Source organism: Ictidomys tridecemlineatus, chromosome 1 (assembly GCF_052094955.1).
Source record: "Ictidomys tridecemlineatus isolate mIctTri1 chromosome 1, mIctTri1.hap1, whole genome shotgun sequence".
In the NCBI taxonomy this organism is placed as follows: Eukaryota; Metazoa; Chordata; class Mammalia; order Rodentia; family Sciuridae; genus Ictidomys; species Ictidomys tridecemlineatus.
The window spans coordinates 213,322,909-213,339,732 of record NC_135477.1 but is presented as its reverse complement, the minus strand read 5'-3'; the positions used below and the strand labels follow the sequence as shown (position 1 = coordinate 213,339,732).

Here is a 16,824-nt window from a genome sequence, read left to right as displayed (position 1 = left end):
CTCTGTCTTTTTAATTGCATAGAGTTGTGGGCTACCAGCTAATTGGAGGTAGATTCTGAGTCATAAATGAATGACAGTGTGTTGGAATCGATTTGGTTTGTGATCATACAAACCATACTGAAGCTTCATTTCCCACTGACACTATGTGATTTTGAATAACCTAGTCTTTCTGAGTCTCAGTTTTTTTTTTTTGCAGTATAGAAATAATATATACCAGTTAAGATTATCAGATAAGGAGGTGGATAATCATTATTTTGCTACATTATGAAATCTTGAAAAATGTCTTTGAAAGTCAAATATCTTAAAATAGAACAATAAACTATATTTTATAGTTAGTATTTTATTCTCAGCTAAAAAGTATAAAACAATATCTAATATGATTATAATTATTATGTAGACACTAAAGTCCTCATGCCTAACCAGTGCAGAGGGCTGAAGAGCAGCTGAGCCTCTGGAAGCCAAAAGCTTGGCACAGTAGAAGTACTGCCCTTCCTGAGGGTCTCTGATAATAGTTTGAGCAGCCCTGGGAAGCATGGGTATACACATGACATCATGCCCCATCAACAACCTATTTTCCTCTGTGAGTGCGTCTTAGTACATTGCAGCATTTCTGGCCTACAGAATTTAGCTGGTTTGTCTACTTTATATAAAGGACAAGCAGGTAGTTTTGTTTGAGAAAAGAGAACAAGAAAAAATTGTTGAAATTTGTGTGCTTAGAGAAAAGGAAATTGCTCTAGAGTGCATGAAATAAATTTTGGACTGATTTCAAATGGAAGTGTCTTTTTGTTTATTTTGCTTAGGTACAGTTCTTCAGACTATGAGCATGCCTCAAGTACATTTTATCTCTTTGGTAATATAAAAGCTTGGTAAGAAAAAGGAAAGCTAGCTGACTATTGAGAAAATATAGCCAATATAGTTTTTAAAAATTTAGCCTTACTATCTTTAAATTTGTGAAATAATTAGTGTCAAAGCCAAGTAAATGCCTTTTAGAATCACTAATAACAATTTACAGTTTCAGTAGTTGCATGAAATTAAATATTTCTAAAGGGCTTTAAAATAATGTTTTCATTATTATTTGCTTATCAAGTTTCTTATTTCAGTGACTCCTAGTGTTAAGCTTTATTCCAGAACCCATCTAATCACAAGTTAGTAATTGGTAAGGTCTGAATTGAAGCATTACTTTATGTGAGAGGAGAAATAAGATAGTCCTCTCTGGTTTGTGGATTATCAGTGTGGGATTACAGGCACCCCATCACCCCACTTGTTTATTCATGACAAGGTGTCTCTCCCACATGGGTTAGCTTTCCTCCCTTATTTATTTCAGTATATTTCTACTACCTGATAAAATCTCTTTAGAATCATAGAATTTTATAGCACAAAGGGATCTGGTCCAACTTCCTTTCTTTATAGATGAGGAAACTGAGACACTGGTTAAGTGACTTGCCAGACTGACTTCATTTCCTTTTTGATAGGATTGCATGATAGAGGGATGCCATAATAATCGTATCTTGGATTCAGAAAAACATATTGTCAGACTCTCATGGTATTCTTGTGAATAACATGAAGAAATGTGATCCAGGAGATGGTGTAGTCAGATAGATTTATAACTAATTGAATATTTCTGTCTCATGGGTGCTTTGTTGTCAATCTGTGCCTATTTTTTTTTAAAGTAAGTAGAACTATTTTGGGTATACATGTAAATTCTATACTTTAGTTCAATAAAATCATCAGAATATATATGGCTTAATAAGCCCCAGTTGAATTATTAAGATTAACATATCTGGAGTAAGGAATTTAATATTATCTGCATTGTCTAGATCATGTTTGCAGCATTTTGTTCAGTTCTATACATATTTAAGAAACGTATTAACAAACTAGATCCATCCTGAACAAGGGAAGGTGGTGCCCAAAACCACTTGAATAGAGAATGCTTAAGGGACAGGATATACTTGGAGAAGCAAACACTAAATGAAAATATGATCTTAGACTCCAAATATTTGAAGAATTTTATATGGAAGGTCCCTTTGATGATACTGTTTTTCTTTAATAGTAGTTTCATACAAATGTCTGTTTGGGTTTTAAAATTCATTCATGAATACTTGTGTATAATTTTTGTGTAAATCTTAGAAAATATTTTCTAAGTAAGTGCTTACAGTCAGAAAGGTAGTTTTCATAAGGCCAGTTAAATTATAGGTCCATTAAAAAGTATCCCAATAACTAGATTTTGATACAGTGATGAAATTACTCCATATTCACAGCAATACACAGTATTTCTCTCACTGACATGTTAAGATTTTTACATCAGACCCAGAGTTGTAGAAGAGCTTTTTCTTACCCAGAAAAGACTATATTGATAGTCAAATAAACTGCTTTTGAGAATAAATAAGAATGTTTTGTCCTATTTTACTTTAGCCTATGAAATTAAACTTACCCCCAAAGTTGGGAATTGTGTTAGCATGATACAGATTGCTGCCATTGTCACAGAGGTTGTCAGAATATTGAACAGTCTAGTTTATTAGATATATCTGTCACACCAAGTTATATGCAACTTTAATTTACTTAACTTTCTAGTTGTTTATATTTTATTGATTTTTAAAAAGATGCATTACTTTATTAGTTTTGGATTACTATGGTGACATTGCCATAAATTTAGTAATTTGAAACAAAACAAATAAACTGTCTTACAGTTCTGATGGTCAGAAGTCTGCAATAGGTGTAAGTGAGCTGCCTTCTTTCAGGAGGCTCTGGGAGGATCTATTCTCCTGCCTCTCCAACTTCACTGCCTGTATTCCTTGACATAGCCCCTTCCTCCATCTTTAAATCCAGCAATGACTGGTAAAGTTTTCTCATTGTATCATCCTGAAACGGATTCTCTTGTCTTTCTCTTTCACTTATAAGGACCTTTATCATTATATTGGACCCACTCTGATAATCTAGGATAATTTTTCCATTTCAGAATCTTTGCTATACCTGCAAAGTCTCTTGAGCCATGTAAGATAATATTTACAGGTTCCAGGGATTATGATATAAACATCTTTGGAGGCCATTATTCTGCCTTCCAGTCTCTATCTGAATTAAACTCTACATAGTATATCTTAATAACAGGACTTGTTTGTAGTTCATTTATAGTTCTAGAAGGTAGAACTAGGGTTGGTTGGATGGCAGGAAATTACACATAAACTTTTTTCTCCAGCTAGAGAATTTTTTCATTAATGGTAACTATTTAGAAATAATTAGGTGTCTGTGTGTGTGTGTGTGTGTGTGTGTGTGTGTGTGTGTGTGTGTGTGTAAGAGAGAAAGAGAGAGAGAGAGAGAGAGAGAGAGAGAGAGAGAGAGAGATCCTTTTACCTGTAAGACATGGGTTGACCAGTTAAGTCAAGGAGATTCTGATGAGGTAGGAAAATACAATAAGTGGACTCTAAAATTCCTTTATTTTTAACTAAGAGGAAGAAGAAGGAGAGGGAGAGGGGAAAGGGAGGAGGGAAGTGGGGGAGAAAGGGAGAGGGAGAGAGGATTTATCTATGAGTTTACAGTAATTGGTTCATGTCATTGTGGGAACTGGCAAATAAAAAATATATAGAGTAGATCAGCAGACTGGAGACACAAGGAATAATTAATGAGTCTAAAATACACAGGCTGGAAGCTCAGGCAGGATTTCTATATTGCAGCCTTGAGGTAGAAATATTTCTCCTTTGGGAATCTTCTTTTTCTTAAGGCCTTCAGTTGATTAATGAGGTTCATTTACATTATGGGAGTAATCTCAAAGCTTACTGATTTAAATGTTAATCACATTTAAAAATATTTTGATAGCATTATCTAGACTGGTATTAGCTAAACAATTGGACACTATGCCCTAGACAGGTTGCCACATGATATTATCATCACTCAGAATTAGAGGCTGAAGCCAAGGTCTAACTTCTTGGCCAGTGTTGTTCCCTGAACCACATCCTCAGTCTTTCTTCCTTTCTCCCTCCATCTCTCCCTTCTTCCTTCTTCTATTTCTTTCTTCCTTTCTTCCATTTAGTTCCTTCTGTTTTGCTGCTGCTTTATTCTTTAGTATAAAGTTCAAGATAATAATGTGATTTTCCTACTTTTTTTGATGTTAATTTTTAGATTTGCTTGCAGACAGTTTTGAGTTTTCTGTGGAGCTCCTCACAATGAATTCACTTTTTATACTTAAATTTTTTTTCCAGTAGCTAAACCCTTTAAATAGTCAGCTTTTTCTGTGCAACTTTTATAACATTTAAAAATATTACTTGGGTTTTTTTTTCTTTAAAATTATTATTATTCAATGGCATAAATAAGAGACTCAGACTAGATCACTCAGGAAGAATAGACATTAAAAAGAAAGTTTAAATTCATTTTTACCCTCTTTGGGTAAATTTATTTTCTTTGCCTTCAGGATGCAGGAGAGAGGAAGATTTGAAAAAATTACTTTTAATTCTATATTTCTGTGCTAATTCAATTTAAAAGCTAATTAAAATTTGAAATGATAATGATTATTCAGGTTAGTTCACAGATTCTTCCTGTTGTTGGGTTTTATTTTAAATTAGTATAAAAGAGTTTTGTGCTTTTTCCCTCAAGCTGTTTAAAATATGCTTTGGGAGATAAACAAGAACCTTTTATTTAACTTACTTTTATATAACTTACTCTAAACTGACAAATAAAATTGATATATATTTATCCTGTACAAAATGATGTCTTAGAATATGCATACATTGTGAAATGGCTAAATTGAGCTTGTTAACATAGGCTTTGCCTCACGTGATTTTCATTTTTTGTGATGAGAACATTTAAAATGAACTTTCTTAGCCACTTTTAAAAAAGCAATGCAATAAGAAGTCTCCTGCCCTTATTTTTTTGCTGTTTGTGTATGTTAGGCAAGCCCTGTACCACTAAGCTACACCTGCCAATATCTCATTTTTAAAAAAGGGATAACCACAATTAAAGGAACAGTTATAAACTAACATTTACAAATAAGTGAAATAGTATAGCTCATTAATGAAACAGGAGTTTAGAGACCTGAATTATAATCTTACTCCTGCTCTTTACTAGGATAACTGTAAATTTCTGATCTGTGAACCAAGAGGCTAGAGTAGAGGGTCAGAGGCCAACTCTCGCTGTGGTGTTTATGATTGTGAGGAGGGAGTCAAGTGGGGAGAATTTATAAGAGTATATTTATTAGGGTAGATGTAGACAACCTGATGTCCAGAGATACAGGGGGAAGGAATTTTAGGGATAGAAAGCATTGAACAAAGTGATATACAGGTTTTGTTCTAGTTTAGGTCATATTTTGTTCATTGTACACTTTTGCATATATCTCTTTCTCTTGTGTGAAACAGACAGGGCTGCTGTTCCCATTTTTTAGGGAAATGTTTGGAGGTCTGATGAAGTAATTCTGTTTCTAAAAATGGCAAAAGATTATGGACTAAAACTTGTAGAATTATAGAATATTAGGTTTTGAAATAATCTGGTACAACTACCATTTTTTAATTTTGTGTTCTTTTTACTATACCACTTGCTGTTTTTTGAAACTTTTGTTCCATTTTTTATAGTTGGACAAACATTATCAAGCAATTATTTTACATTTTTTCTTTTTATCAGTCCTTAGTTTTATATAAGGTTATAGGATTAAAAATACATAATTAATTACCTAACTCAGATTGTATATCTTTTTAAAACTGCAAATAATAGTATATTTAGATTAATTCTTTGAGAAAGTTTTTTTGTTGTTGTTGTTTTATCTTGTCTGGTAAAACTGGACTCTAAACATGTTTTGATTGGATCTTTAAAATGTGGAGAATTCCATGTTAATTCAGAAATTTAAAAATCTGTTATTTTTATCATGGAAGTTATTTCTTAAGGTATATGTCTACCTCAGAGTAAAACCTGACAAATTTAAGAGCCCATTCTCAAAATTAATAGTGGTACATAGGGCTTAAAGGAAAAAGGTATTTTCACTTCTCTGTATCTAGCATTTTAAATATGCAGTTAACGTATTTTGTAATGAACTTTTCAACATAAAATTCCTCTTCAGAATAAATAGAAATTATTTTTTCTGTCAATTGTAACCTCCTACTGTGCACTTTTATTTAATTAGTTGGGGGGTATGGTGAGCAACTTCCACCTCTAGGCACAAAGTATGCTCTGAAGCAAGGCCAGTGTTCTGGATCCATAGGGACCTGTAGCAAAAAAAAAAAAAAAAAAAATGGAAACACATGAATTTTTTATATATTATTGCCAGACAGAACTGAATTTTTTTTTAGATTCTCTTCCACTTACTAGCTTTGTTTCCATTAGTAAATTACTTAATCTTAGCATCTATGTAGCATAGCTTATAATCATTATAATCATTTCTTATCCTTTCATTTGAGGAAAGAGGAAGTGAGGGATAGAAATACTGTTTATAGCACAGTGCCTGGCACAGATATCCTAGGAATTTGAAGGCTGAAGCAGGAGAATCACAAGTTCCACGCTATCCTTGACAATGTAGTAAGGCCCTCAGCAAAAAATAAAATAAAAAGGATTCAGTGGTAAAGCTCTCCTTGGGTCAATCCCTAATACCTAAATAAATAAATGAATAAATAAGACCGATGACAACAGTAGTAGTTATTTTATAGTTGTACTTCTTATAGTAACTTCTTGTAGTAACTATTCCTATAGATGTTTCTTCTTAATTATTTATGCTAAAACATGAACATGAACTTTCAAACTAAAGCACCTGAAAAACATTAGTTCCTGATGAATGTTCCCATACTTGAGAGGTTCTTTATTTATCTGTTTTCCATTTATTAAATAGTATCTCATGGATGTACTTATCTGGTTACTTGAGTATATTTTAAAATACAATTCTGTGCATTATAGATGGTATATTTGAAGAATATTTGTGTGTATTTATTTCTAATTCCTCTTATGATCTTCTAAGTTTTAATATGAGTCATAATAAATTAGTGATTTTAGTTGTATGTGAATTATGATGGGGATTTAGTGCTTAAAATTGTTAATTAATAGACTTGGTTTTAATGATGTGTCACTTTTCAGAAGATTGTTTTTTAAATATTTATTTTAGTTGTTGATGAACCTCTATTTTATTTATTTATATGTGGTGCTGAGGATCAAACTCAGTGCCTCACACATGCTCAGAAAGCACTGAGCTACAACCAAAGTCTGAAAAGATGTTTTTAAAATAGTATTTTCAGTCAATGAAAGGGTGGGATTCTTTTTTCTTTTTTTTAATATTTATTTTTTAGTTTTAAGTGGGCACAATATCTTTCTTTTACATTTATGTGGTGCTGAGGATTGAACTCAGTGCCTCAGCATGCTAGGTGACCACTCTACCACTGAGCCACAACCCCAGCCTTGAAATTCTTATTTCTAAAGCTTTAATGTATACAGAACTTTTTTTTTTAGTTGTCCATGGACCTTTAATTAATTAAGTAAGTAATTAATTAATTAGTATGTGGTACTAAGGATTGAACCCAGTGCCTCACACATGCTAGACAAGTGCTCTACAACTAAGCTTCAACCCCAGCCCCATGACAAACTTACCTGGAACTTATTTTTGCCAAACATATGTGTCAGTACTAGATTTTGTGTATATTTGTACTTTTGCAAGACTATTTATTTCTCTACTTATGGTGGTATTATACATTTTTTTTTTCCAGAGCATGAAGGGGAAAAGCAAAAGCAGTCATGACCTGCTTAAGAATGACCCGCATCTCAGTTCTGTTCCAGCTGTTGAAAGGTTAGTCTGGTGCTGGTATGATCCTAAGTTCTTATTTTCAGGCTCAGATCATTTTCTTGTTTCCTTTGTCAGCAAATGCTCAGATCTCATAAGTCATACTTTTAAAAACCCAACTCCTCCCCGCCAAAATAAACATTTTAATAATGGAGGTAGAGAATAACTTCTAGCATGATGGAGAGAAGCACTGTAGTCACTTTCACTCTTCTTGGTATCTACCTTTGTTGAATTAATTACATTTAAAATTAATTCTCAAACTTTTAAATCTTAGAATAATCTGAATACTTGGAACTGTTTGCTCAGAAAGTTTAATGTTTAAGTTGTGTTTTTAACTTTTTATTTGAAACATTTTTATATTGGTTGGTGTCATGGGTAAAACAAATCAAGATTGAAAGGTTAGTGTGAAGAAGTCACCATATTTTGGGCCATACCACTGAGTGTAAATTCTCCCATCCTTTTAGAGGTTAACAGAAAATTGTCTTACTTTCTTGGCTCTTTTTGCAAAGATATTGCTTAGTGTCACAGTTGCACATGATTATTGGGCCAGTGTCTCAAAATGGGAAGCTAAAATAGCATTGTATTGAAAGTCCTATTTCAAAACGTTCTTTTCTTAACATTCTTTTATTTGAAGAATTAGGTTTCTTTAGCCAGAATACTGCAAGTTAATAGAAAAAAAATTTTTTCTACAGTTAGTTGTTCATTAAAAAAAGTTCGTTGGTGGCTTTTGCTTTAAAAAAGAAAATTTCTGGGCTGGGGATGTGGCTCAAGCAATAGCGCGCCTGCCTGGCATGCATGCGGCCCGGTTTCAATCCTCAGCACCACATGCAAACAAAGCTGTTGTGTCTGCTGAAAACTAAAAAATAAATATTAAAAACAATTCTCTCTCTCTCTCTCTCTCTCTCTCTCTCTCTCTCTCTAAAAAGAAAAGAAAGAAAGAAAATTCCAGTGAATCATTTATCTGTTAATATAGCATACCTCTTATTCATTTTATTAAAAACCATCTGCTGTAGAGTGCCATTTTGAGATTCCTATGATGAAATAAATTTTGGAACGTTAATCTCTGCAAACTATTCTAATTTTTTTTATTTTTAAATAATTTTATTTGTTTCACTTTGAAGCTAAAACTTATTTGTTTTACTTATATTTTGTAGTGAAAAAGGTGATGCAACAGGAGATTTAGATGATGTGAGTATTAATTTTAGTACGTATATGGCTTGAACAATTTGTAGAAAGTTTACATTTTACAAGAAATTAATTTTTTTCCTTTAAAAGATAACATAGAATTGGAGATGTAACTAAGTGGCAGAGTGTTGGTCTAGCCTGTACTAAATCCTGGGTTCTATCCCTAGCACTAAAAAAAAGTAACATATATTACTTTTATAATTTTACATGCAAAGTATTGAAAATTTTGAAAAATAAAAATTGTAATATTTTGATATTAGAATATTTTCTTCCAAATATATGTGTTGTTTTCTTACAAAATTTGAGTCATATATTTGAATTTCTATCCTGGTTTTTCTCCTTCTCAGTGATATTATCTGAATGAGATGTTGTAATTTTGGTTTATTATGTTAATAGTTTAAAGGTGGATGGGTGAGCATCTGATATGACATATGGGAAATGCTTGCATCAGTTGTTTGTAGCAGTATTCCTTTTTATACAGACATTTCAGAAGATTCTCATAGAAGACTCTAGTGATCTTTATTAGGTATATTGGCAAATAAAATTAATAAAATAGAAGGAAGATGCCCTTTTAATATGTATGAAATAAAATTTTTCTAATTATCCATATGCTACTTTATATAAAAACCCATTGATCTGTGCATTGTATAATTCAATGGAAAGTACATAACTTTCCATTTATGAATAAAGAAATAAATCTATTTATTTATTATTATAGTCAAAAGAGAGGTTTCTCAGACTATCTCTAAACTGTTATGTGTTCCTTTTAAATGACTCAATCTAGGAGTCCTTTCCCAGGAAAATGTACTATATCCACAAACAAAATTGTGTGTCTTTGCAGGGTGTGCGTGTTTTAGATCTGAGGCCTAAGCAAGGCACATATATGTCAGTGATTATCAGCTTTCAGTGCTTAAGAATTTAAACATCTTGCTAAAACATTCACAGTTTCTATCCCGAGAGATTTTGGTTCAAAAAGAATGCAATGAGGACTAGGATTTTACTCCTCCCACCCCAAATAGCCATGTAAGTAGTTTGAGAACCAGATTTTGAAGACCACTCACTGATGTAGGGATTCACAAGCCTCAAATTAAGAATCCTGCCTCACCATGAATCACAAGATCAAAGAATCACAAAAGGAAAACTTGATATAGTTTCTTCCTTCTCTTTCTCTCCTCTCTCCCTCTCTTCACTACTCCCTGTATTAATGCTGGGAGCTATTCTAGAAATCAAAGATATAGTAGTAAACAAAACAGGCCAGAATTTTAACTCTCATGGAATGTTTTCCTTAATTGGTCAAGAGACAATAAACAGATACTAAGTGCTTTGGAAAATTAGCCAGGGAAGGGTAATGAAGAGCACTAGAAGTGCGAGGTTGGTTCTGCCATTTTAATGGGATGATCAAGAAAAGCATCACAGAGAGAGTTGTATATGAGCAAAGAGCTGAAGGAGAGAACAAGGCAAACAATGCAGATACCTAGAATATGAGTTGCAAGTTAGAGAATAACTCCAAAGTTGGCTAGTGTTCCTAGGCTGCAGTTATAGAATATTAAATTATGTCAGGGAGAGAAGAGTTTTGAGTGAGTTGGGAATCCATTGCATGTTTTTCAGGAGAGAATTAATTTCTATGACTTAGATTATAGGAATAAATCTCAGCTTCTGCATTATATCTCCTCTACTTGAATTAATTCCCTGGTTGAGGTCTATTCTGGCCAATTGCCTCCAGAACCACTTTCCCATTGGGAGAAGAATAGGAATGTAGATAAGACACAATATCCCTGGTGATATAGATTGAGTAGTCTATGCAGTACAGAGGAACTAGATATGAATTGTGCAAACAACCCTTTCTGGGGTTATGTAGTTGGCCTAGAGCAGACCATAGGGGCATTCCCACCTGGGGCAGAGTATTCCAGCTTTTAACTAGTTCAAAACACAAAGCTGGTTGAGAATGCAATAAAGAGAGTCTGAGATAGATTCCTTGAAGAAAAGGGGAAATTAAATGACTGACAAATACTGTTTCAATTTCTGCAGGATGGAGATGAAAGTGCTGAGCATGATGAATACATTGATGGTGATGAAAAAAACCTGATGAGAGAAAGAATTGCAAAAAAGTTAAAAAAGGACACAAATGCAAATGTGAAATCAACTGGAGAGGGAGAAGTGGAGAAGAAATCAGTCAGCCGCAGGTGAGTCAATTGTTGTGCTCTGGCTATTAGAGTTTTTTGTCTTTTTAGGTTTGACTAAGACTGAGTCCTTTACTAAACTTATATATATTTTTCAAACTGCCATATCATAATGTTTAATAAATGTTTAACAGTTGTGTAAATTGTCCCATTTAGGGGCCTCAAAGAAAATGGACTAGGCTTAAAGAAAGTCTGTTCAGCAATAGTCCCATGAGTCAAATTCCACTTCATTTTTCTCTGATCCCTTTGTGGAAAGGCTCTATATACTTTTATATGTAGGGAAAGCAATGTATTAGCTAGATGTAGAAAGTTGTGTTTGTTTAATACCAACGAGAATAGTTGAATCATTTTCATAGAAAGAAAAGAGACATCCTCAAACAATTTAAGTGACTAAAATTTATCAAAATTGGTGAAGAAAGTGTGTGGGCCTGAAAGTATTCTTAAGTGTATTTTCAGGTCTGATTTACCAAATACCACATACCCCTCCTATTCTCAGTAGTATCATAAAAGAAATTTCAGTGATGAGGAATTCACTGTTGGGTGGTAAAATTTTGTTGGATTTTGTGACTCAATGTTTTATTCTTCTGAAATTCAATTCAACTGAAAAACTCCTCTTTATGATTCTATGATCACATTAATGGTATACATTTTAAATGTTGCTTTATGAAAGTAATGGTATTTGTTTTCTTCAGATGGTCTACATTTGGGTAAAATAGATGTAACTACATATAAATAACACTTTTTTCTATTATATTTTTCAACCTCATGTAGGGAAAAAAAAAGCAAATTTTCATTGCATAGGTCCTTCAGTTTTCTTTTTGTAACCAGAAACAAAAGTGATTCTTAGGAATTTTCCCTAAAGGTAGAACTTTTTGCATTCAGAAATGGTATTTAATTAGCTCTTTTTTTTTCCTCCAGCCGAATTCACCTGGCAGTCAAGTAATCGCTGTTGAATAGTTTAATGTAGATTAACTTTGGGCCAAACTGAGGGAAGATATTAGTGATCAGATAGTTGCTTCTACATACATAGAATTAGAGCCTCCCATTGACTCTCTAACTTTTAGTCAAATCATCAGTATAATCAAGGATGTATAATGTTTTTTCTCTCTCACTCAAGGCAGGGTGTCTTCTGACTTTTAAAGATTAAGTTTATAATAGAACAAAACCTTTAAATTTCAAATAAATAAACCACATACTTATTTATATTATAGTTAAATGCTCTTTAGGCCTTTGACTATGTCTTCTTGGTTTTTGTGTAACTTAAAATACTTACATATGCAGTAATTAATGTAAATTATAATTTGGCAAAACTGAGTTTTCCGTAAAAACTAAATAAAGCTTATTTTACATGTAACTTTCATAATAGTCTTTATAAAATTGGTTGCTTAATAACAAATAAGAGATTACATTTTGCAAAATATGTTCATTTTTAAAACAAAGGGTTATCCTTAAACGATCCTCTTATTATATGGGCCTAATGAGCAAACAAAGCATTGATGGCTAGATGTAGAAACATGATCTTGATTGGGAGACTAGTGGGAGCCATTTAAAAGTTTTTACGGGTGAATGATACATTGAGATTGTATTTCGTGGAGAGAATGAATTTATGGAAGGGTGTGTTGGGTTGCTAAAGAAACTGATAAAATACCATAGACTAGTGGCTTAAACAACAGACGCTTATTCTCAGCTCTGGACACTGAAGATCAAAATCAAAGTGCTAGCCAGTTTGTTTCTTGGTGGGGACCCTATTCACACTTTCTTGTTGTGACTTTACATGAGAGAGAAAGAGGGCTCTGGTGTCTCTTCCTCTTCTCATAAGGACATTGATCTCATAATGGGGGTGTACAGTTAATTAGCTCCCAAAGGCCCCACCTGCACATAGCATCAGAATAGGATTTAGAGCTTCTACATGAATTGGGGCACAAACATTTGGTCCATAATGAGAGGGGAGAATGGAGGAGGCAAGTTTGAAAGCTTTTTCAGTAAATCCACTTGAGAGATGGTATGAGCTGAACTAAGGAACTTGCTATTTTATAGAATTTGCATGAACATGGGTTTAAATAATAAGAAATATTCTCAATTGCATTTGAAGCTTAGTTTTATGATAATTCTTTACATAGGAATGTCTTGGTAGTATCCATTCATGTTAACAATTTTTTCTTTTTTATAGGTGAGAATAATTTGCACAGTTAAAATCAGATAACATTAACTGCATGAGTATTTTGTATATTCATTGTATTGGAAGAAACTATATTCAAATGGTTTAAGGTTCTACCAAGAAAAGTAAATTAAATGAGAAAATTAACTCGCAAGATGACTTAAAAATTTAGATAAATACATGAACATTGTAGGCATTATTTGATTTTATCTTTTAAAATAAAGTAGTTGGCAAAATGAACCTATAAAATATAGTGCCAACATTTATTTAAAACTGTTCTTTTCTTCACCCCATATTTTCAACTTTGAAATGCTTTTCTATCTCTCCTTCACCCTACCTCTCCTACCCACAAAGAAAAACAAAAGAAAAATTTTAAAAGAGTTTAGAAAAGAGGAAAAATATAGATTTTAAGAGAAAATTCAGTTTTTCATTCTGTTCTAGAAATTTCCATGATTATCTCATGATCGCATATTTTTAAGTTCAGAAAATTTTCAAAACCATTAGTACTTTTTGTGAGTTATACCAGCTTCAGTATTGCTTAAGTTTCTGGAGTTAATTTTATAGTTAAAAAAATAAATAAAAAACAACAACAAAAAACAAGAAACTCCCAAGTTTTAAAAAATTATAATATGGCAAAAGAATAATTATATCTAAAGGAAGTTCACTGCTTAGTTTGAGTTACAGTGGGTATAGTCAGAAAGAGGTCAGTGTGAAATCATTATCTATTCAAATCAGTGTTCTGGATGTATACAAACTTTCATATGGATGTACTTGAAATACTCTGTTATCCTTCAGTAATTTTCTTATTTGAGCAGTGGGATCAGAGACTAGACTAGCCTACCAGCCCTTTAGGCAAGGAACTCTTCAAAAGTATACTTTTACTGAAAATTTATGGTATTGCTTCTCTTGGTAAGAAAGCATCTGGAATCTGTTAAAGTTGTTTATCACTTTGGATGTTAAAACCTACAAGCAGGTTTACTGAGTATATAATATTTAAGCTGGAGAATGGTATTTGACAATGTAATTTTCAACAACAACAAAAAAATACAGTAGAATCTTCCCCTAATAATGTATTCTCAATGTCTCTGGTCATGTCTTTGAAAAGTACTTAGGGGTTCAAGGGAAAATCCAAAACTTTCCCTGACTCTGTCCTTATGGAATAGGTAACCTTATACCTATTCTGATTTTTCTAGGATTTCTAGGATTTCCCTTGCCTCCTCTATTTTTTAAAACATGTCAATTTATCTTTCTTTCTTGTTCAACCCATTTTGATATGCCTATATCTTGACTATGGATGTTGTTCAACAGAATCACATAGCTGTGTACGAGTTTTAGTTTCCAGCCTCAGCTGTGCCACTTGTGCTTATCTTATGCCCCACAATATTTACATCAAACCTCCAGTTCACTCTCAGCACATCACCTAGCTTCCTGATTTATAAAATAAAAGGAAACTTCTTCAATTTTTACTCTTTTCTCTTTCCTCTTACCCTTTTAGACCAATTCACACCTCCTTCTGTGCTTGAAATGAAGGAATCTCTCTCCCTTGCCTTCAATTTTCTCCTTTCAACTTGTCCTTTCCCTCAGCTTGTGAATACAATTAAGCCTGTCTAACATTTGAGAGTAGGAAGAAAAGCATTCTGTTTTATTTCCTGTCCCACCTCCTTACTTTTTCATGTATTTCTAAGTCCATATCATCTGGCTTTCCTTCCATCACTTGACTGAAATTACTTTCATAAAAGCGATCTGCAGGCAAATCAAATGGGATTTTCTAATTTGTGTGTGTGTGTGTATGTGTGTGTGTGTGGTCTATCTGCTGTGGAAATTATCTTTTCCCTCTTGAAACTCATTTTCCTCAGGAATTTTGCCATTTAAATTGTTGTATGTGATTCAGGAGCATTAGTATAATTTAGGAACTTAGTCTCAGACTCCACCCCACACCTTTTGAATCAGAATCTGCTCTTTAACAAGATCTCCAGGTGGTTTGTACGTACAGTACATTAATGTTTAAGAAGCAGTTTTGTAGAATCCTAAGCTGGGGACATTAGAGGGAATGGGAATTGAATCCAGGAATGCTCGACCACTGAGCTACATCCTCAACCCTTTTTAATTTTTTTATGTTGAGACAGGATCTCACTAAGTTGTTCACACTGGCTTCAAACTTGTGATCCTCCTTCCTCAGCCTCAGTCCCTGGAATTGTGGGCATATACTACCGCATCTGACTGGAATACTAATTATTTTCTCTACTGAAACTTGACTGCAACTCAAGTTTTATATTATATTAGCCCCAAGGTCAGCAGCTTGGTACTATATTCTCTAACTCTAGAGGGTATACCTATTGCACCCTAGTCACACTTGCATGTTAGTGAGTATGATATTAAGTTATACTTTTTTTTCTTCTTTTATATCCTTATACTTCCTTGAATGTATCCATTTTTTTTTAATCTTCATGGCGAAATCTTATAGATACCCAAATATTTACATAAATGAATGAATAAAGACTGGGTAAATCCTTTGTTGACAAACTATTTTCTCCTCTGGATCCTATAACTTGCTTGTATTTCACATGAGATTTATTGATTTGTCTATTCTTTGCCTGAAGTAACTAAGCTCTTTTAGAAATATCATCTTATTCTCAATGAGCATATGGTGATTGGTCATTAGAATTTGTGGAATGAGTAGATGAATAAATAAATTATTATGTTGTGTTTATTATAGGTTTTCACTCCCAATTTCATATTAGATTCTCTAAGGAAGCACTAAAAAATACTGATGCCAAGGTCATACATAGCGATTCTGAATCATTTGGTCTGAGGTGAAATTTGGACATATCCTTTATTTCTTTTTTTTCTTTTTCACTTTTAATTTAAGTGTAATATACATGCAGATTATAGCTATATAATAGTTCATGGTGCATGCTATACAATTTGCCAAATTTTTGTAAACTACATGCTTCCATATACCCATTATCATGAAAAGGAAAATTGCCATTATTCAGAAATCCTCTTCTGCCCCCCATTCTGATCACTTTCTCCTAAACACTTTTCTAACTTCTATGAGCATGCATTGATTTAGGACAACAGTATTTTTAAAAGCTCTCCAAATATTCTAATGTGCATCCAGAAATGAGAATCCTTCTCTTCAACACATATTCCCTTGATTGCCTCTAAGGTTTAAAAGAATAATGTAGAAGTAGAAGGTATTTCCATAGGGTGGACTTAGATCCTTTTGCAATATGACAGAGGTGTTTACATCAGATGTTATCAATTTATCTTACTTGGTTTAAATCTTGAAAGATTAGTGAGAAGGTCAATTTACAAGGTTATTTTAGTGAGAATCAATTAATGTAAGAAGAAAAAATATGATATTTGAGTATACCTGATGTTTTAAAAGATGTGTGTTGGTAAAGTATTAAATCAATGTCCCAGTCTTGTTTGTACATTTAATCACCTGAGAACAGGCCCTATCCCCGATCAAGTTAATCAGAATTCTTTATTTATAGCCAAAATAAAAATTTAAAAACACTCTAGTTTATTCTGATGTATACCCAAATTTTGTTAAGCTT

At 33.0% G+C, this 16,824-nt stretch overlaps 1 protein-coding gene across 4 annotated transcripts in view; it reads left to right on the top strand.

The window, feature by feature from the left end:
• Cwc27 (CWC27 spliceosome associated cyclophilin) overlaps positions 1-16,824 on the top strand; it is a 217,135-nt gene that overhangs the window by 25,730 nt on the left and 174,581 nt on the right. For all 4 annotated transcript variants that reach the window (XM_005319570.4, XM_078015913.1, XM_078015914.1 and 1 more), the window contains 3 exons: positions 7,665-7,744; positions 8,893-8,926; positions 10,952-11,106. In XM_005319570.4, coding sequence (XP_005319627.1) covers positions 7,665-7,744; positions 8,893-8,926; positions 10,952-11,106 — 269 coding nt within the window. The remainder of the gene's footprint in view (positions 1-7,664; positions 7,745-8,892; positions 8,927-10,951; positions 11,107-16,824) is intronic.